Source organism: Labrus bergylta, chromosome 2 (assembly GCF_963930695.1).
Source record: "Labrus bergylta chromosome 2, fLabBer1.1, whole genome shotgun sequence".
Classification (NCBI taxonomy): Eukaryota; Metazoa; Chordata; class Actinopteri; order Labriformes; family Labridae; genus Labrus; species Labrus bergylta.
This window is the reverse complement of record NC_089196.1, coordinates 18,602,612-18,623,888: the sequence shown is the minus strand read 5'-3', so window position 1 is coordinate 18,623,888 and position 21,277 is coordinate 18,602,612. Positions and strand designations below refer to the sequence as shown.

The following is a 21,277-nucleotide window of genomic DNA, read 5'->3' as shown; positions in this document are numbered from 1 at the left end:
GTAAAGTAAGGGAGTTAAAAAGTAATGTACGGACAGTACTGCAAAGGTGTATTTAGGATACTATAACTGCTTATAGTTTACCTGAAATAACCAAAATCAACAGATAATGAACATATTCAAGTACATCAGCTGATTAACACTTCAAATAAATATGCAATCTGATTTGTGGTCAAGGAGTTTAAAGCAGCGAGAAACAAAAATGAAGTTGTAGCATTGTCTGAGCTCTGACGTCAGGAGAATGAGTGAAGCAGCTACGACACGAGGTCTGAAATAACCTCATGTAGTCAAAGAATCTCAGTCAACAAACTGTTCGAGGAATAGTAGTTACAAGTTCTGCAGAAATGGTGAGTTTTTATAGATAAGTTATTGATGCAGATTATTTTTGCAGCGTCGGCTTTGACGTTTCTTTATGAATTTCCAAAGCTTTGGGGTTTTGTCTTCGGTCAAGACAAGTCCCGACTATGAAGTTAAGTTAAGTGACAACCGGCGCCAGTTCTTCATCTTTTCTTTTCACATTTTGAAGGAATACAAAATAAACATGAAGCTAAACATAAGCTGTAGCCCTTTTCACATAGGACAATGAGGTAGCTAACAAAGTTATAACAGACACGCATGTGGGCGACAGTGAAGGAGAAACAGAAGGATGGTTTCATGAAAGAAACCAGGAGTCCCTGATTGGATATCGCTGTAATTTATCAGATTCACCAGGACACCATTTTTTTTTGAGCTGATGAATTTTGGACTCACAGGTGGCATCGAACTCTGCACCGACTAATGAGGGAATGATACTTGGGAGAAAGCTGTTTATTCCAGTGACAGCAGGGACCCTGTTCTCTTAGCTGATGATAGACCTGCACTTTCCTCTGACTTTTTGTAAGACTTCATCTGTTGGTTTTCAGCAAATCAAAGTGATATACAATTGTCAATGGTATCAAAAACAGATGGAGACACAGAAAATGTAATAATAAAGTAAATATAAGTTATTGTTGAATCGATATATATATTTTGTACAGAGAAATCTCCCATCTGAACTATCTCCTCGCTCGCTCTGATTTGACACCCAGAGGCTTTCCTATCGGCACTTTATTGTAGAGTGCAAGATTCAATAATTACAAAATCTTACATTTACTTAACAATGGTACAAAGTGATTAAAGGAATAAAAAAAAATGAAGTTGTGTTTAAACAATAAAACGCATTATTTTTTTTGGATGGGTCCAGCTGTTACTCGAGAATCCAACAGGTTTCGATGTGTTTGCGGTGTACTGTGGCAAAGCCCTCTCTCTTTTCCTGCTTTGGCAAAAAAAAAAAAGATCTACCGGTACTCGACATCAGTGAGTTGCTATCTCTGAAATCGACATTACGAGTTGTGAAAAGAGCAATTCTGACTCGCCCGCACATACCACCACCACTCTCTCTCTCTCTCTCTCTCTCTCTTTGTGTCCTCTGCAAGTGCCCGCTCTCTGCTCCTCTGACACTCTTCAGCCACTCCAGCAGAGTCACAGCACTGTACATTGTCACTTTGATCTTCACTCCACCCCACCCCTTCTTCCTGCAGTTATGAAGAGTGCTGGCAACAACCCAAGGGCACTTGATAATACCAGGATATGATCCCAGCTGCGCTATTTTAGATCATGTAGTGCAGACATCAAAACGCTGTCTAAATAGGGCGCCATGAATCAAGCAGGGTGAGAACGGGTTGTAGGGCAAAGCAGAGTAGAGTTAAGATAAAGGAACTTTATTTTATTTTTTTTCCCCCCCCAGTAGAGGGGAAGCCAATTTGGATTCTGCGTGGAGATACTCGGGGTTCTGCAGATCCAAGCATTTCCTTTATCTTTTGCCTTTAGCAGAAGTCTTCAAAAGAGCTCTGTGCTGCTGACTTTCCCTGCTCGCAGATGAAAGAAGCTCACTTTTTTTTCTTTTTTTTTTTTTAAGCAGCTGGAAATCCTTGATAACTTGATTCAACTTTTCCTGAGCGTGCACGCCAGAATTCAATTCAGAATCCAGCTCAATGTCATGCAGAGTTGCACATTACGTTGCATGCATCGTCTCTTGACCGAGGGATGAAGTTGTTTTTGTAGCATCCTGAAAACTTATGAGAAATGGAGACACCGACCACATGTGCAACTTAGCAACCGTTTTTAATGCGTTGTTTACTTCTTGCCTGTTGCTTTTTGTTTTTTTTCCCTCATTTGCTCAATCTGGTCGATGTGCACGTGGTTGCAGTCAGGCAGAGAACTCCCTCTAGTGGCCGTATTTTAAATGTGAAAACTAAACCTTGAGAAACAGAGGTTGATGTTGAAACTGTGACTGTGTATTCCCGGCTTCTTCCTTTGACACTGCTCTTTTATTTATCTTATCAAGTCCCTTTTCTGTGTGTTTGCAGGCGAAGAGAGCGGTGCAGCGGGGAGCCACAGCCGTCATCTTTGACGTGTCGGAGAATCCGGATGCCATCGACCAGGTTTGTGCTCACCTAAATTCACCCAAAGTGTTTTAATGTCAGAAAAAAAAGAGTCTAAAGAGTGTCAGTGTGTCAGTGAAAGACGCTCCCCTTTTTTCACTTTTGAAGAAAGCTCAGGAGCAGCAGCGTGCCCTGCCCTTCTGACTACATGTGCTGTTTGTGCAAACAATGATCCGTCTATCTTTAGTTCTGCTCAAAAGCATGCGGATCAGCCTCCCTCATTCAACCATCCTGGGCCTTTTGAGCTCTTTAACTTGTGTTCCTGCTCTCTTTGAGGACTGAAAATGAATATCCAGGGTTCAGCTTTCACTAGACCATGACCGAACTCTCTCAGTTGAGCTCATAATTGCACAGGTAGCACACATGACCTCATCTTGAGACTATGGATCAGCCTTTTGTGCGTTGCATTTTGTGGGAGCGCACATAAGCTACAGTAAGAACAAAGTGCATTTCATTTCTCACACACCCAGACGCTCACATTCCTCCTCCTTCTACTCTTTTCTTGCTCCTGTGTCATTGCTGTTTAGAGGTATAATACAAGACTTTGCCTTTTGTCGCAAGAATTCTCCTGTGGTATTCATCCTTGCCACACCAGGCCTGGACTTGCAGGTTTTTTCTTTTTTTTTTTCTCTCTCGCTCTCTCTCCCTCGCCTCCTCTCCTCTGCCGCTGGGTTGTAAAGCGCGTAGCTGAAAGATAAAAGGGATTGCGCAGAGACCACATGAAAGGCAGCGCTGGGCGGCTGTGTTAAATTCCCCCGAGAGGCTTTTCCAGTCAGAGCTGCCCGATCAGCACAGACAGGACCCACAAGGCCGAGGGGCAGGGAGGAGGAGCCTGGGGAGAATTAAGGTCCCGGGACCAAAATTAAGAGGAAGCTTCATGAAGTTAATGTCCTTGACCTCCTTTTTTTTAACCCTTCCATTAATAACTTATGTGAGGTTTTGTTTGAGGAAAAGTTTGTGATTCACTTTTTTTAAACCTGTTGAAGACATTATAGGTTTACTTTTAAACGGTACATTGTTTATGAAAGGCTAAAGTCTTAGTGGATTCATTTCTCAAAGCAAGGAGAGATCAAAAGTCCCAGAGTCTATACTTTTTAAACCAGAACATAAAGCGTTCACTGGGGAACATGACGACAGAAGAAGAAATAGAAATGTGAATATCCTCGGTATTTCCCTTGGGCTTTTCAAAATTACAGATTCCAAGCAGCAGACGAGAGGGAGAGGAGGAATAAAGGAGCATGTCAACTCCCTCCCTCCCTCCTGAGCTTCCTCCGACAAACCCCGACCACAGTTTCCATGTCTTCAGCTTTGAGGTCATTTTCTCCTGATGGTACAAAAGTGAACACAAGGAAGAGGTTCCCGAAACTTTTCCCAGAGCGACCCCCTGAAAATGAATCTGTCTTTTCCGTGACATGTTGTCGTATTTTGTTTCATCTATCCCCTCTAAGAACATCAACAATCAAATCATTTTCAGCCGTGTGCGTCATTAAAAGCCTTCAGTGTAACGTTCACACCACTGCCTTTCAAGTGTTCAGTCTTTAGTCAAAATGATGAAAGGCTGTTTTCCGCCATGCCTTTGTGTCTGCCCTCTGATATCAAAGACGCAGAACTCTGATTATCTGATGACACTTTGATTTTCATGTTTCATTTTTTGAAAGATTTATTTTGGGGCTTTTTAAGCCTTTTATTTAGAGACAGGACATTAGATTGAGTCAGAATTTAGGGAGAGAGAGATAGTGGGGAATGAAATGCGGGAAAGGATTTGAACCTAGACCGCCCACTATGAGGACTGCAGCCTTCGTACATGGGGCGCGCACGCTAACCATTAGGCCACCGGGCCGGCGCCGCTTGATAGTGCTTTGTGTTTGCATGTGTTGTTGTGGCCCTTGACTTCAGCTTTGTTCAATGAGTGATTTATGTCATCTTAACTTTAAACATGTAACTTTCACTTTTTATCGTTTTTTTTTTTTTTTTTTTATATATACTACCGGGATAAAACGTTCTGTAGAGCCCAAGAAACACAAACAGAGTATGTAGAAGGTCAAAGAAAGGGTTAAGAAAAGTGTTATGTCTTGTTTCACAATCCTCTCATATCCAGTCTTATTTTGCTCATGAGGATGAAACTGACCTCAAGATGATGATGAAGACCTGTGCCTGATGTGTTCCTCTCTCTCTCCTCTCGTCAGCTCAACCAGGTTGCCGAGGATCCTCTGAAGCGGCCAGTGGTTTACGTGAAGGGCAATGATGCTGTGAAGTTGATGAACATCGTCAACAAGCAGAAAGTTGCTCGTGCGCGGATACAACACAGACCACCGAGGGTAAGAGCTCAAGGTGTGTGTGTGTGTGTGTGTGTGTGTGTGTGTGTGTGTGTGTGTGTGTGTGTGTGTGTGTGTGTGTGTGTGTGTGTGTGTGTGTGTGTGTGTGTGTGTGTGTGTGTGTGTGTGTGTGTGTGTGTGTGTGTGTGTGTGTGTGTGTGTGTGTGTGTGTGTGTGTGTGTGTGTGTGTGTGTGTGTGTGTGTGTGTGTGTGTGTGTGTGTGTGTGTGTGTGTGTGTGTGACTAATCGAAGGCACATGTGAAGATCATGAGGAAGAGGTGAGCATGTTTGTGAGGCCAATCAGTGCTGTGATGTTTTCTAGATGTGAAGACAAATGAAGAATTCCAGCTGTGAAATATGACCCTTCTCCTCCATCTTTTTTTTTCTTTCTTTGACTCTCTGCCGCCCCGAGGCTAAGGTTCTTTTTTTTTTTTTTTTTTTCTGAAGCACTGCAGGAGATTAATATCAGCCATTCAAAGAACTGTTTGTTTGGAATATTCGATAAGAGACCAGCACACTTTGAGTTCAAATAACTTGACATAATGAAAGCCCAAGAGAAAGAACCTTCCAATGAGAGACATTTTTTTCCTGATGAAGAATAAAACCCCCTTAGGTTATTGGATCAGGATAGGATCAGTCAGTAGGATCTGACCTTTCAAGATGAAACACTGAAGTTACATCTGTTCTTTTTTCTTCTCTAGAGCTCTTCATTGGGGCAGCAACTAAATATAGTTTCCATTATCACTTCATCTGCCAGTATTTTTGGATGTAACAGCTTAGTTTGGGGAAAATTCAAAAACTAGAGTCTGACGATTTGATCACTGATCTGATACTACTGGCTGTTTCACGCCCATTACAGATACATCAGCATCAGCATATGTTTTCTTTCATGTCCTGAAACCTCACCTTTTTTATTTACAGAATTGTTACTGTAATGCAGAAAACAATGCTTTTGGTGATTTAGGAATAATGTCATGTACTTGTTTGTCCTGTAGAGGACAACAATATTCTTCAACACTCTCAGTCCTCTCTGCTGCGTACTGTATGTAGGACAGTGTACATTTTTCAAAGAAACCATTATATATTTAGAGTCATATATTTAGGCAAAAACACACAAAAATGTCTGTACTGTTTGATCTAAAGAATTCCCGATTTCTCTCGCAATATTTTGAACATGTCCCCTTTAAGATCCACATTTGTTTCAGCCTTGAAAAATCTCATGTCTGTTGACTGTGTGTAACACACTTCAGTGTCTTGGCCTCTTTCCCAGAGTCAAACAACACTGACTGTTAAGTAACCGACCTGTTTAAGTTGGCTTCCCTTTAATGTCAGGGCAGGGTTGGTGTGACTGACACTTGGTTGCTGTTTGCTTTATGTGTTCATGAATATATTTTACACTGTTAGGTGTATGTATTTGATGCTTTTAGATTTCCTTTGTAGTTTTTTTTGTGTTCATTGTATTTGTGAACTGTTGTCTATTGGAAGGCATGTAGTAAAACAAGAACTTAAAATATGAAACTAAGATAGAATGACTTTAGGGAATAATCAAAAATGTGTCCATCCAAAAAAGCATCACAAATAATGTATTTAAGTTCCTTTTTTTTTCTTTTATTAACATAATAAAAATCCAAAAGAGTCAGATCATGGAGCGCTCTGTTCTGCTGAGCAGCTAACAAAGCTCTTCATTCTAAACAGTCAGTGAACGAATTTGACATGTTACAGCAAAGTGACCCTTTTAGTAGCCACTTTCACCAGCTGCATGTGAAGATTATTTGACAAATATTGTGTGTCTGTCGCCCTCCTTTTCCACAGCAGCCCACGGAATATTTTGACATGGGCATCTTCCTGGCTTTCTTCGTGGTCGTGTCCCTGGTTTGCCTCATTCTGCTCATCAAGATCAAGCTCAAGCAAAGGAGGAGCCAGGTGAGTGTCTTCACACACACTCATCACCACCACCACTAAATGCAGGAGTCCGAACTGGCCAAACATCTATTTTTTTGTGATCCAAGTTTGAGTCTCAGAGGAGCCTCTCGCACAAAACACGCCCCAAAAACACTGGCATTTAGTCAGGCGGCGGTAGTACTGCTGTTGATTGATTCGTCTCGTGTTGACACAAAGCTCTCGGTGGAGGCTTACGTCAGGGCTGCGTGATCAGGATAAGCATTTAATTAACGCTGATGAGAGGTTTGCTGCAGGAGCCAAAGGCGCAGAAATGTTGTGACAGAGCAGGAAAAGAGTAGCAGCATCCGTTAAAAGAGGTGTGTGTGTGTGTGTGCGTGTGTGTGTGTGTGTGTGTGTGTGTGTGTGAGTGTAAGAGTGTGAAAGAGAGAGAGAGGGAGCGCAGAAGACTTTGCCGTGACTTCCTTTGGTGGTAATTAACAGCTCACACCAGAGGCAACTTTTCACATGTAACAACTGTTCCTTCCTGAAATGTGAAAAAAATGAAGCTGTGAAGTAATTATTGTTTATGAGGTATGAATATCTTGTATTTGATTAAACTACAAACAGCAGCAAAAACTTCAGGATTCATTTTAGGTGTTTTCTTCAAAGACTACAGTTAGTTACAGACTTGGGTCAATGATTTTCAAGTCCTCATTTTTAATGTTTGTCAAAACAGAGAATTTTGGAGGAAGGCATCAGGGAAAAAAATAGAGGGAGATTTTTTTTTTTGCATGTGAAGAATAGATCTAGAGAATATAGTCTGACTTTCATTGTTAGTGCCTATGGTTAGAAAAATAACTCGGATCAATGTCTTCAATTCAATTTTACATCAGCAACATTTAACATCACACTGATCTTTGCTTCAAACATCATCCCTGAGCTGTCATCCTAACGTCACATTTTGGTTCTAGTGTTAGTCAGCCTTTATGCCAAATTCTACACAGCTTTTAAAATAAAGGTATTTTTTAAAAGTGAAACACGACTAATCAAACCCTGTCCCACGTTCCCTCCACACCTCAGAGCTCCATGAACAGAATGGCCATCCAAGCTCTGGAAAAGATGGAGACGAGAAAGTTCAAGGCGAAAGGAAAGGGCCAGCGTGAGAGCAGCTGTGGAGCCTCTGACTCCCTGAGCAGCAGCTCCACCTCCGACTGCGCCATCTGCCTGGAGAAGTACATCGACGGGGAGGTGAGAGACACCAGGAGTCTAGGACTTTATCAATTTTTGTTCTTGATTGGGCTTTTTCATATCAGTGGTGTCATTCAAACATTTGCTGTAATGCTTGCCATTAACTAAATTGAGGTTGCTGTACTGTGGAATATCGCTCCTACAATAAATAAAAAGGTTACCTGTAAAAATGATTGTTTAAAAAAAATCAGATATCAAGGTAAAACACTTTTTAAGTTTTAATGTTTTGAATTTTCTTGTAATTTTTTTTATTTGATTTTTTTACCATGAGCTTTTTCTGCACAGCGTTTGACTTTTTAAATGAAAAGGAGACAAAATGTTTGCAGCGGGAAGCCATTTTTTTCTTTGTTAAGACCTAAAAATGGAAACAAAATAGGTTTAAAATGTAGCAGTTCTCATTAATATACTTTTTTTTGTTATAAAAAAATTATAAAAAAAAACAAGGGTTATGATAGAAATGGATGACCATAGCAACAATTTACCTTAGACACTAACGTTTAAAGCTCAGTCCCATGTGAACAAAGTGGTGCTCCTTATATTTGCTTTTTAACATCCTGCTTTCTTTTTTTTTATCTGACTCTTACACCCCGTGGCGACCGTTTCAATCAGTAGAATTGCATTGTACAGTCATTGAATCTTGTCCATTATTGTTATAATGTTCAGATAGAGGCATGAGAATCCGTTTCAGTCTGTTCAATGAGCAGGTAAAACCTCCTTTCAAGGGCTTTAACTTAGGACACTTGCGTTGACATTGTTAATAGTACCGGTACCTGTTTGCTAAAGTCAACCACCCAGCAGCCAAAACTCTTAACTCTCGTAGCGTTAGTGTGGTGTGCGCTGAGCCTTGTTTCCTTTCCGTTCCATATTATGTAGACATGAAACATAATGCAACTTTGTGGACAATAGAATGGAAGTTCCCCTGATGTGCTCGGGGACTGCGGCCCTGCAATCTTCGGTGACGTTCTTTCCGGGCGCCTTTTTAGATGTTATGTTCAGTCTTTCAGAACACCTGGAGAGATAACGGTACCCAGACTGCACTGGGCTGTGATTATGCTTCCTGTTTTCAAACTGTGGCCTTCTTTAATCCTTAAAGGACTCATTGTCGAAATACGTGTCCTAATCTTGGACTTTTGAGGGTTTACTGTAACAGCATTGCTCATCCTCGACAGGGACTTTGAGGGGACAAACCCCAGCGCCTGGGGGGGAGCATAGCTGATGTATGTGTGTGCATTTCTTGTGGTTATGTCTCTCTTTGGGTAAAGAGGAGAAGAAAACACAACAAAGCATGGCGCCAGGATTGCACAGAGGAAGTGGCGTTATAAAAGGCTGAATGGCATCAAAGCTGTTTTTGAGCAGTGAACCAAGCAACAAAAGGTTGGGTGGAAAAGAGCCCAAAGATGAGTCACATTGAGCCAGAAAGTAGAGGTTTTTACGGCGGAGAAATGGCTCCCACTAGAAATAAAACAGTCTAATTCATATTCATAGTCCTCCTGAAAGCCAGTTCTCCATCTGAATACGAAGTGTTGCATTCTTTTCATATCTATCCTCCAGCGTCAGCCTCTTGTTTGTTTTTGTTCCTGAAAGTGGTGACATTGAGAGAGTCGTATTTGTGTTGTTGCGTGGAGTTAAAAGTGTTTTGTATGTGACATGCTGTACAGTTTGCTCTGCCAGAATTCATTTGAACAAATCCCCCCCCAAAAAAACATCAAGACATCTGACAGTTCGGTATATCTTTGCTGCCCCCCTCTGGGCATTCAGCCGCTTTCAAAAACACAAAAGTCCACCCACTGAGAAATGGAATCCCTGTGTCATTTGTCATGTACATAATTTAACCTCTATTCAAGCTGACTTATTGACCCACACATTGTGAAACTCTATTAATTAATTAAACATATTACAGGATCGCTGCTTGAAGAAATAACAATTCATACTTTTATCAGAAATATGTTAAAGCACCAATCATTTCAAAATGTTGCATGGCAAGATTGGACTGTTGTTCCAAAAAGATTAAAAAGAAATAACAGCAGAAAACCCTTACTCTACATTTGAGGTTATAAATAAAACAGTGTATCAGTATTCATTGGAATTACTTTTAACATTTACATTTTGTATACGATACACAAACTAAAGAAAATATGTTTGATGAACTAGCTAACCGTGTTTATATTTGTAGATTCTGGTAAAGGTCAAAGCTGACTGTTAACTCGAATGTTTTTGTTCCTACAGGAGCTGCGAGTTATCCCCTGTGCTCACAGATTTCATAAGAAGTGTGTGGACCCCTGGCTTCTCCAACATCACACCTGTCCTCACTGTAGACACAACATCATCGGTAAGATCGTGCTCTAACTTTGACTGGCTGTTTTGCTTTGATGTTAAGATGTTTGTATGTAATAGAAACACTCATTAAACACATAAAGTGTTCCTTTGTTGACAAAGAGTGACTGTTTTTCCCCTTAAGTTTCTTTTATTGTGAAAAAATAAATGTGCTCTATTTTTCTTTCACAGAGCAAAAGAAGGGTAATCCAGGACCAGCTTGCATGGACCCTGGCAACCCAGTCCACAGCCGGCAGCGGGTGGTGCTGCCGGTCCATTACCCCGGCAGGGTGCACCGTGCAGGACAGGTGACAGCCTACCCCACCAGAACCAGCATGGACCCCCACGGCAACCCCATCACTGTACTTACTGTGGACCAGCACCCAGACCCTCAAGGTCTGTACCCATCCCAATCAACATCTGCCTTTCTCAGGAGCTACCACCCCACCCTCCACCTGGACCACTCACTTAACCCCCACCACTGTGGATTAGAGCATCGCGGACCCCCAGCCTACCCTTCACAGCCACATCACGCTGCTTTTAAGCGACCAAAATTCCATGGTCGTAACTTTTCCCGAGCCACCTGCTTCTCACAGTACGAGACTATGTACCAGCACTACTATTTTCAGGGCTTGACTTTCCCTCAGCAGCCTGAGGGGGGCCAGGGGCCTGCTATGGCAGGACAGCTTAGTGGAGGGGCCCACAAGGGCCATCACAGCAGGGCCTTTCAGCAGGGGCTGTTATACCCCACAGTGGTACATATGGCCCCTGCCTCTTCTTCGAGGATAGGTGATGCCGGCAGCGCTTCTGGTCTGAGCTGTTACCATGGCCATCGCTCGGTGTGCAGTGGCTACCTTGCCGACTGTCCTGGTAGCGACAGTAGCAGCAGCAGCTCAGGCCAGTGCCACTGTTCCTCCAGTGACTCCATGTTGGACTGTACTGAGGTCAGCAACCAGGGGGTGTACGGGAGCTGCTCGACCTTCCGCAGTTCGCTGAGCAGCGACTACGACCCGTATGTCTACCGGAGTAAGAGTCCGTGTAGGGTCTCCACGGGTGAGGCAGGGGCTGCGGCTTGCACCACAGTCCCTGCCGAGGACTCATCATCCCCTGCTCCCTTGGGACACGACTGCCTCCAGCGCCCATCTGGAGCCTCAGGATATAATTCGGGGGACCACCTCTCCAACTGCAGCTTGGAGCCCAACTACAGCAGTCACTCATCACTGGAACCCAGGGAGAACAGCAACACTACCTCAGCCGGGGCTGCAGAAGCTACCGGAGTGGACAGGGGAGAGGGTGCACAGGAGGAGTCGGGGGAGCTCGGGGCTGCAGCCTGTAGCTGCTGCTTTGAGGTGCTTCCTCCAAATATGGAGTGCAAAGGGCAGGACTCGGACCAAGCTGGGCCTCTGACCACAGGACGCTTTCACAGGGGGCTGGACTTTCAGAGCTCCGCCTCCAAGAACTATTTTGCTCCTGAGCACTTGTGCCCTTCCTCGGAGCAGGTAAGCTATGAAAGGCTGCCCTGCTGCTTCTACAAAGAGATGAAGGTCCACAGGGCCGCAGCAGGGCGTTTCACAGAGGACTATGCGGTTAACGTGCAGTATGCAGACTCGGAGTCCTGCTCTGGACAGGGCTGCTGCGAACTCAACCAGAGAATACCCATAATTCCTGAGGACACAGACTGTGAATTGAGCACAGGGGCAGAGACCCAAAGCAGCTCGTTGCCCGCCAGTGTCACAGTGGAGGCGGCGTCACGGACAGGGGAGCGGCATGAGCCCAGGGAGGGGTACTTCTCCTCAGGACAGTTTAGAGGTCAGGCATACCCTCAGGAGGAGGAAACACGGGCTTTGTTCCACCCTCAGCTCTCTGCAAGCCCAACTGTGTTGGGAAGCAGTCCTTCAAAAAACGACAGAGGTCTGGGTGTGTGAACTCGAGCTCAGAGAGAAAGGACTCAGTCAGAAGGACGTGTTTGGTACCGTATCAGTCAGTCAATCATTGAAACCCTCAGCTGCCTTGTTCAAACCTAGCTCTCTGAGAGCTGAATGTTATCATCTTAGATTGTGTGGATTTCTACTGAAATGGCCTGTTATTTCTAGATATACAGTGTATCAAGTTCATTCCTGTGGCCACTAACATTTGAGCACCAAACAAGGTTACCATATTACTGGGGGGAAAAAAAGACCCCATTTACACCTGGTAATAAAATCGGATCTCTTTGTGGACCTCTTACCTTTATAAGGCAAAGTCGTGTAAATGCATCGTGGTCGTATAGATTGCAGATAAACCCCAACACATCTCGAGGTACTCTGGCTCACATTGTTTTTGGATGGAATGTAGGTGTAAATGCAATCTTTTTTAACGAGCTGGACTCCGTACCTATGTTTTAATTTTGCTCAGACCCCAGGTTTTTTCTGGAAGTACAAAGATCTGATATGAAAACATAAAGCCAATTCTGATAGTTTCTTACCGAGATAACAGCTCTTGATATAGATCACATTTAATTACCAGGTGTAAATGGTTGAAAGTTATAATACTTTCATGGATGGAGGTTGGTTTTTTTTGCATCTTTCTGCAGACCTTCTACAGCTATTGAGGTTTATCACCGAGTAATCTGGACAAGATACCTAGACTCCATCTTTTGGTGCAACATCCAGGAATCTGAGATTGGTCTCTACAAACACAAGAACACTTAATTCACAAACATATACATGTATTTATGCGCACATGAACACTGACTGCCTATAAAGCTTCTACCACCAACTCAAATAGGTTGTACGGACATAGCTATACCAAAACAGAAAGACATGATTGTTTGTTTGTTTTCTTTTTCTAACAGCAGGGAAATGGGTATCTTAGTGTTTGTGACTCACACATTTCTCTGAGGAGAAGAAGCTATTACAGAAAAAAATGCATAGAAATGTGAATGCAAGGCTGACACTGGTCTATCTTCAATATAATACTGAATTTGTTGTACGCATTGCATAATGCTGTCCAGAAGTGGCCTACCTGTATGAAATGTGCCAGAGCAACATTAAAGCCTTACGCTGATTAAGCTATTTGTAGCAATATGTAAAGACGCTGCACGGCTTTGGGTCTCACATAGACTGAAGTGGACAGTGTCTCGGGGTCAGTAGATTTCTTCAAAAGTAGAGTGAAGCACTCTACCTCTTGTTTGGAAGCCTTTAAAAAAGTATTTTTTGCTGTCACTTATCCAATTTCCCTCGATGTGGCGTGCTCTATTAAATATCTATTAAGGTTCTAGCATGTAACAAAAGGCCAAAGGAAAGTAGCTGGAAAAGACTCATTTTCATAAGGGTTCCTTTTTGTACTGTGACTTTTTTTTTTTTTTTTTTATGATGCAGTTATACATACCACAGTGTATCCGTATGAATCATATCGTGCCATGCATAATACATACTCGCGATATCAATGCTTGTCATTCATGCCTTTCTGTTTGTCCTGCAGACTGTTTTATACTGTTTCTATGAAATATACACATTCTGTTCACAGAGGAAAACCTTCTGAAATAACCCTATTTATAAGTTAACCCAGTGCTGTAATCAAGTGAGAATCTAATCTTGCCTTTTGCATAGAGATATGTACCTACTGCAAATATAACATTTTGGGGTACTTGAGTCACTATTTAATTTTTTTTTTCTAGCACTTAAGAAGATTAAAATGTGTACAAAAATTAATATTTTTTAATTTTTTTAAGAATATAATTATTTTGTCATTACCATTACAAATGTTTAAAAACGGCTAGAAATCAATCTGTGTATATTTCTGTACCTGTATAGCAAAACACATTTCATAAATGGAAATATGTTCTCTGAATATTTATTTACTAATATATTTATCTTTAAGCCATGTCTTATGTTCAGAGTGTATGAACGTTGGAGTTCTTTGGTTGCTTTTTATTTTGAAAAAAATCACTAACATGAGACTTTGTATATACATGGTAATTGCACACAAGACGATTAAATCTTCTCTGACCAAAAAACTGATTTTAAAACTTTAGTACCATACAGTTTTGTAATTAAAATGTACAAAGATCTGTAAAATATACAGTTTTATTCAAGTAACTGATGTGTTGTCCTCTTTTCCATTCCTTGCAGTCCACAATGAGCTTTTTCATTTGTTTACTAAAACTCGGTAGCTACCGGTAATAATTGTTTTATTCTTACTGTAGTAGTCATGGTTTTGCTGCAGTAGCTTAGAAAATAATTCAGTTAGATAGTGATTTCAAGTTTTAAATATTTTATTATTCATTTACAAAAAATATTCAAAAGCTTCTTTACTGATGATTTCACTCATGGCAAGTTGGCTTCATACCGACACCACAGGTTCTGAAATCTTATGTCAGCTGTTTTCCCATCCGCACATTTCTGGAGAATTTCCCTCAGACTGCCCCTGAATTCCACCTGATCTGGTTGTTCAGACATGCACCTTTATCAATGCTATGCTCAACAGAATCACAATATCCAATATCGAGAGGAGAAGAACATGATGGAGAACAGAAATCACAGCTGTTAAGTAACATGCACAGAGATCATAACCGTCAAGCGCGAACAGTCTACGGTTGTTCTCCTGGACTTTCTGCAGAAAATATACCAGGAGTCTGGCAGGAGCAACTTTCATAAAGTCTGAGTGAAAAATTCAGTGCTATTATGAAAGCACCATAAGTGTGGTTGTTGCTTTCTTTACACTTCTATCAGTATTAAGTGCAGTTTTCAAAATTGATAGGTAAGCCAAAAACAGGGAAGAAACTTTCAATAAATACGGTTACTTCTGACTTTGTCATTGTGTAGAGAGCAGTCACAAATCTATAAATGATTTCTCAGCAGACAGTTTGTCCTTTGGGCAGAAAAGCCTGAAACTTAGATCCAATCTTTTCTTAGTAGCTTTGTTTTTTTTACAAGGTGCATCTCACAACTTGAAACCAGAGTGGAGAGCCACAACACCACCAGTGAGGTTGTAGTATTGTACACAGTAGAACCCTGCATCCTCAATCATTCCTTTAAACTCCTCCTGCACAAACAGAAAGCAAAGGAAAAGACACAGTCAGCTTTATGTTCAGTGCACAAACATACTTCTACCAGTGTGAAGATGTGGTTCTCAATCTTTTTCTCTATTGCCCCCTCAAGAGGCCACAAAATTGAATACCCTGAGAACAAGTCGGGCAGTATTTTATTGGAACAAATATTTTAGAAAGACTGCCCTTCTAGCATCACAGCCCTGTGTCCTGGTTCAGAAATACAAAGTGAAAAGTAGAACTGAAACATTAAGTTATTATCAATAAGTCGGCCAGCAGCTGATCTGCAAAACTTTAGATAATAAATTATTCATTCATACTTATCATTTATCACCAAAAAAAAAGGTCAGTTCTGGTTGCCATGTCCATCCTCTACCCAGAGACCACAGCTGTCAACAGCTATATAGCTAACTCTGATTCAACAGATGTGTATGGCCCACACTAAACTTATAAACTAAACCTAAAGAAAAGTTTCAGATGTCTCTGGGCTACAAGGACGTGGTTGACATTGTGACTATAAAAAAAAAATCTGATTAATCATTAAATTATTGGAACATGACACTTCCAGTCACAAACTAATTATAAACAATAAATAAGATAATACTGCATGTCTTATAAAAACATCGCAATATGTAAAAAATATATCAGAGTGGCAATGATTTAAAAAAACAAGGTCACTGATAAAAAACAAAACAAGAAAATCATTCCTACCTGGTCAGGGAACTTGCGGATGCTTTCTACCAGATACTGGTAAGACTTCCAGTCTCCAGCGATCACTTCTCCCAAAACTGGGATCATCTGGAAACTGTAAGCGTCATAAAGCCTGAAAAAGAAGAAAATGGATACAGGTTACTGAAGGAGCAGACAGCTTCCATCTCATCACTGAACCTGCTGTCTATCTATATTATTGTTCTTCATACATGAACTTAGAACTAAGTTCTTATAGAAAATAACTTTGTGGACATAAAACCTGCATTTTGTATCACATAAGTAAAAGTATCTGTAGATTAAAGACCAGGCCTTTAAAAACTACTGCCTTCAATGCATATGTGAAACTAAAAGACAATAACCTATCAGACTACAGCTGCAGAGCGACAAGCGATGGAGCGACAACAGATCACATTTAAAAGACCTGCAGCCTCAGCGAGCTTCTACTCAGATGAATGCTGCAGATCGACGAGCGATGGAGCTACAACAGATCACATTTAAAAGACATGAACTGGTTTGAAAACAAAACCAGAGGAGGGCAGAGTTATCCAGACTACGAAAAGAAAAAAAGGTTGACGAGTCACATTGTGGGGTTAGGGAAGGACCCAGAATGTATTTAGATAACAAACATTCATTAGAAGTCACTAACTATACTTTAACATTTATATTTGGTCAAATTGAAGAGAGTCGATTTTCTGCTTTTCAGCTGGTAAAACAGTCAACACAAAATATGCAACATGCATTACTCTTGTAGAGAATAATTTAAACAAATGTAAAGCAGTTGCCCAAAAAATCTAAACAGGTGAGTTATAATAAAACTCCCCGTCCGTACAGTGTGTGCCGATAAAGACATTAGCTAATCAGACACAAACTGTTTTTGTACCAGGCTGTAAACATGTTTATGTTCTGTTGTCAAAATGGACATTTTAATATGGACTGTGTATGGGACTTTAGGGTCTTTTGGACCCCGCCTCAAGGGGGTCACTCGAGGAGCTGCAGTTTTTTTGCACCTCTGCTTCGGCTTCTTTTTTCAACACCAGAAGTTACCGCTTCGCTATATGCCTACTTTAAACCAAGACTCCACCCAGTGTTCAGAGTTGGAATTACAAAATCACAGTGTTACAGAAATCTCATGCAGATAAACAATAACAACAAAAAAAACTTGAGTTTTGACTCTAATGAATCAAACTACTTACATTACAGAAAACAGTGTATGAGTGAAAGCCTGAGATTTCTCGATTAAATGTTACATTTCCCTGTTGTTTATATCAGCCTGGAAACAGCTGTCAAAATGTGTGTTTTGAAGTAAGCAATACATTTTACAGAGACCTTTTAGACATTATCAAGCCTGATTCTCTTGAAACCAAGCCCCCCTCTCACCTTGCCAAAACAGGATTTGTAACTTTGCTGAACTCTAAGCACATGAACCTTCCACCAGGCTTCAGGACCCGCAGAGCCTCCTGCAGTGCCTGAACAGAACAAGACAGTCCAAAGTAAAAAATATATATATATATATATATATAAATTAATCACCAGTCATTTGTCATAAAATTCTAAACTCTTGAATGGTACAGTCTTTAAATGTGATGACTTGCGTGTGTGTATATTTAAGGTATTATTTGTGAATGAATTGTATCTAAAGCAGGGTGACTTACCTGCTCTATATGCGTGACGTTTCGTATTCCAAAAGCGATGCTGTAAATATCAAATTGATTATCATCAAAAGGCAGCTCCTCTGCATCCCCAACCACCCACGACAGACCTGTCACACATCGATACACAAACACACACAGAGGATCAGGGGCCGTGGTACGCAACGTTTCATTCTTCAGTTTACACTTTTAGATTTGTCCCTCAGTATGACACTTCAGACTTAGTCTCTCCTCAACTGGTGAAATTAGTAAAATATATTTTTTATAAGGCCTTCGCTGCTTTTAAAAAGAAAAAGGAACAAATAACTAGAAATGGCAGATACTGAGCAGCAAAATGCTTTGCAATGGTGATTTTATTAGCAAGTTAAATTGAGCTGGATAACATGCTCCAGCATCCCATGTTTTTTGAGAACAAATCATGTAAAACGTGTTGCTATGTTAAAGCACTCATAATGGATTATCCTGGCTCTCTTGTCTACTGGATTTCTGCTCAAAAGGATCTCCCAGTTGAGGAAGAAAAAAAAAAACTTACCAGTGCCCATCCCCATGCTGTCGGCTTTCTGCTTGCCCACTTTCAGCATCTCTTTGTTGATGTCACAAACCACAGCACGGGATTCCTTAGACTCCTCCCCGTTCTCAGTGGAATAGTTATCAGAAATGTCCTGCCATGAAGGCGTCTGCATGGACCGTGTCGCTCTTCTCCTCTGCCGCTCTTGCTGAGAGCGAACATACTCCAGGAAACGGAAGGCAATGTCACCTGCAGAGGTGCACGGTCACAGATAAGACAGGAGTATGACTCAGTTTGATACTTTAGAGATGTTCGCACAATTTTATCATACCTGTCCCTCCCGCAACATCAAGGAGCCGCACCCCTGGCTGCGGATGCATCACATGCAGCAGCATGTCCTTCCACAAGCGATGGACCCCCAGGCTCATGGCGTCATTCATGACGTCATACTTCTGTGCCACATTCTCAAACACCTTATACACTGAAAATATCAAGAATGTTTTATGTTACACTCTGTTTCATACAGTCACTTCAACTCAGATAGCTCGGATAACAGATAACAGCTCTGGGGCACAGGGGCTACTATGCCCCATGCTTCAGATATTTATTCATCATGAGGATTTTTCATTCATTTGTGTACAAGTTCATGCTCTTTTAGCTTACTGTTCTAAGGCTTTTCTTAAAATTGATCAAGGACCAATTTCAGAACAATATCCTTAATCCCCGACACACTCAAAAAAGGTACACCTAAAAGGATGTCATATTCTTGCCTGTATGTATAACTTGTTTTCATCCTGCAACGTGCATGATTACACACCCTTACCATTAAATGGTTAATCAATTTAAAATGTAGTACAGTTTTTAATTCTTAAAATAAATTGACGGTCTGCCTTGAATTGACAGTCTTTAAATCAAGATGGTTGAATAAAATAATTATTCAAACAATTTGAATATAGAGGTATGGTATATATGTGTAAGACACATTAATATACCTATAGAAATTTGTTACAATCGTAACTTTCAAAACATGTTTCAAATTCCGGCAAATATGAGTCAGACAGTGAGCAGTATTCATTGTGATCAACAGGCGTCAAGTGCTATCAGACTTCCTTAACGTGGAGTCAAATTATGGAACATGCATATTTATTTACTTGATGATTTTTTTGTCTTTTTCTAGATACAAATTGAGACTCAGAAATGCGTTGATGTCAGAAAGATTTGTAGTGAATTGTCCTGATTTTATTATATTGTCTACATACTGTATGTCCTGTTTTGCTCTATTTTTATGTTTTCAATGTTTGTATGTAATTTTCATTTGGGTAAATTTTATTTGTGATAGTAAATATTCTTACTTTGTTATTCTTTTACTGTATTTTATTTTAACTTTGTTTAATCTCTTAAAGTGAGGTTTTGAGATAAGCCCTCGTAGGTTTCTACCTCACCTGCACATGTGTTTTATTTTCTATTTAATTCTTCTTTCAAATAAATGTGCTAATAAACTGAACTAAACTAAACGAGTTGAGAATTTGTAGTGTTTTTTGTTCACCTATCAGACGACAACACAAGCAATACCTTAATAATGATTATCCACTTCATTGCGTGTGTTTGGGGTTCACAGAGAGAACATCAGAGATCACATGTTTTGGTATCTTCCTCTCAAACACATGGTTAGAGAATCATCTTCAAGAATAATAACACGCCGAATAGTTCATCAAATGCTCATGATCATCATAACATGTCAAAGCGATGCCTCAGGTTGTGTTCTTTTGATTAAGAAGCAGTGAACCTTTAAACAAAGGGTTTATTTGAATGAGGTTTTGCTGGAGTAGGACACCTGTAGCTCTGCAGGGTTAGCTCACCTCTCTTCGCCTTTTCGGTCTCTGGCACCGTTTCGAAACCAAAATGTGTACTTCTGTCTCCGGCTGCATCGCTGAAACGACAGCAGCCCGTTTGACCTGAAGCCCCCGCAGTGGTTACGTTAATGTTTCTGTGAGTAAGACGGATCGCCCTCCGGACCAGCAGTCTCATGGACGCGGCCATGTTGCCTGATTATACAACTATGCGACAACGCGACGTCACTCACAGGCGACGGATGCATTTTTTTAATTTTTTTTTTATTATTATTATTTTTTTAATAGTTGAGTTTGTTGAGATTTTCATCGCAAATTTCCGTTTCGTGCAGGAACCTTTGATTTGCCTATGTGGATGTGGCCACTGGACTCACCGCCTCAACAATGTGTTCAAAACCTGATTTTTGAATCCTTGAAAATTTGCATCGATTTAATTTATTTTGCAGTTATTCTGAGGATTTACTAGTACCAAACATACTGTATTGTTAGGTTGCAAAGTACTCCTAACATTATAAATGCCATATAGTTTATTTTTGCTTTAGTAAAACAGAGTATAATTTATTAAAGGATTTATGACTGACCATTGTTTGGACTTACATGTAAATTTAAAGTAACCCTTTTATATTTAAGAATAAGTGCTAATTGATCAATTCACTGTGACATTTACCTGGAATAAAGAATAAATCAAGAGAAATGTGTTAGTCTTATAGAAAGTTAAATAATAGGTTATTATAGGCTATTATAATGATACTCAGGGCTGCCGTTATGTTTTATCATTGAACCATTTTCCCAAGAAATAAACTAAATTGTTACATCAAATTCATGTTGTAACGTCTATCTAAAATCCATACGTTTGGGAGGGAATTTAGAGTTCAGTGTCAAACTTAAAAATGCAGACTGAATGCTGACTGTCTCTACAACCTGATCATGCAAAATGTGTTAAAAGCTGCAAAACTTCACGTTAGAGATGCTGGACATTTTTACATGGTTAATGACTTAAATGGTAAAATAATTATGTAATTATCTAAATGTTTCTTTGGTTATTTTCAGTCCTATAATCATCTATCCTCAAGACAGACATGAAAGTGTGTACATAAACAGCTTTCAGCAGCATAAAGCTACAATAATAAAGGGAAATCTGCAGCATTGTACAGGCCAATGCCTGCACTCAAAAAACACTGAAGGGCATGAGAGTGCTTTAATTGCAGCAGGGTCACAGGCAATATTGCAGAGTGAAGCGGATCAAATCAGACAAGTTCCTGCACAGCCAGTAAACCTTGTTCACACAAATCTTTTTTTGAATCCATCAAGGGA

General features: G+C 40.7%; 2 protein-coding genes across 3 annotated transcripts in view; one reads left to right on the top strand and one right to left on the bottom strand.

Annotated features, from left to right (window-relative positions):
- znrf3 (zinc and ring finger 3) overlaps positions 1–14,295 on the top strand; it is a 69,633-nt gene extending 55,338 nt beyond the window's left edge. The window contains exons 3-8 of one of the 2 annotated variants that reach the window (XM_020636657.3): positions 2,385–2,459; positions 4,646–4,777; positions 6,590–6,697; positions 7,736–7,903; positions 10,130–10,232; positions 10,409–14,295. In XM_020636657.3, the coding sequence (XP_020492313.2) occupies positions 2,385–2,459; positions 4,646–4,777; positions 6,590–6,697; positions 7,736–7,903; positions 10,130–10,232; positions 10,409–12,141 (2,319 nt within the window). In that variant the 3' untranslated portion in view covers positions 12,142–14,295. Of the gene's footprint in view, positions 1–2,384; positions 2,460–4,645; positions 4,778–6,586; positions 6,698–7,735; positions 7,904–10,129; positions 10,233–10,408 lie in introns of both variants that reach the window. The other variant, XM_020636656.3, reaches the window with a different exon arrangement.
- Positions 14,296–14,453: 158 nt separating this feature from the next.
- coq5 (coenzyme Q5, methyltransferase) lies at positions 14,454–20,162 on the bottom strand. The gene is made up of 7 exons (XM_020636636.3): positions 19,973–20,162; positions 18,445–18,594; positions 18,138–18,362; positions 17,609–17,715; positions 17,334–17,422; positions 15,957–16,068; positions 14,454–15,241 (listed from the first exon to the last, which is right to left on the bottom strand). Exons 1-7 carry the CDS (start codon positions 20,151–20,153, stop codon positions 15,140–15,142), a joined length of 966 nt encoding a protein of 321 aa, XP_020492292.2. The 5' UTR covers positions 20,154–20,162; the 3' UTR covers positions 14,454–15,139.
- Between the last annotated feature and the right edge of the window lie 1,115 nt (positions 20,163–21,277).

Bases quoted from the DNA above. Each gene is read 5' to 3' on its own strand.
- coq5 (XM_020636636.3), bottom strand. From the start codon at position 20,153: ATGGCCGCGTCCATGAGACTGCTGGTCCGGAGGGCGATCCGTCTTACT. The intron at 18,595-19,972 runs GTGAGCTAACCC...TGATATTTTCAG, and splicing joins GACCGAAAAGGCGAAGAGAG to TGTATAAGGTGTTTGAGAAT. The intron at 18,363-18,444 runs GTATGATAAAAT...GCACCTCTGCAG, and splicing joins TGATGTTGCGGGAGGGACAG to GTGACATTGCCTTCCGTTTC.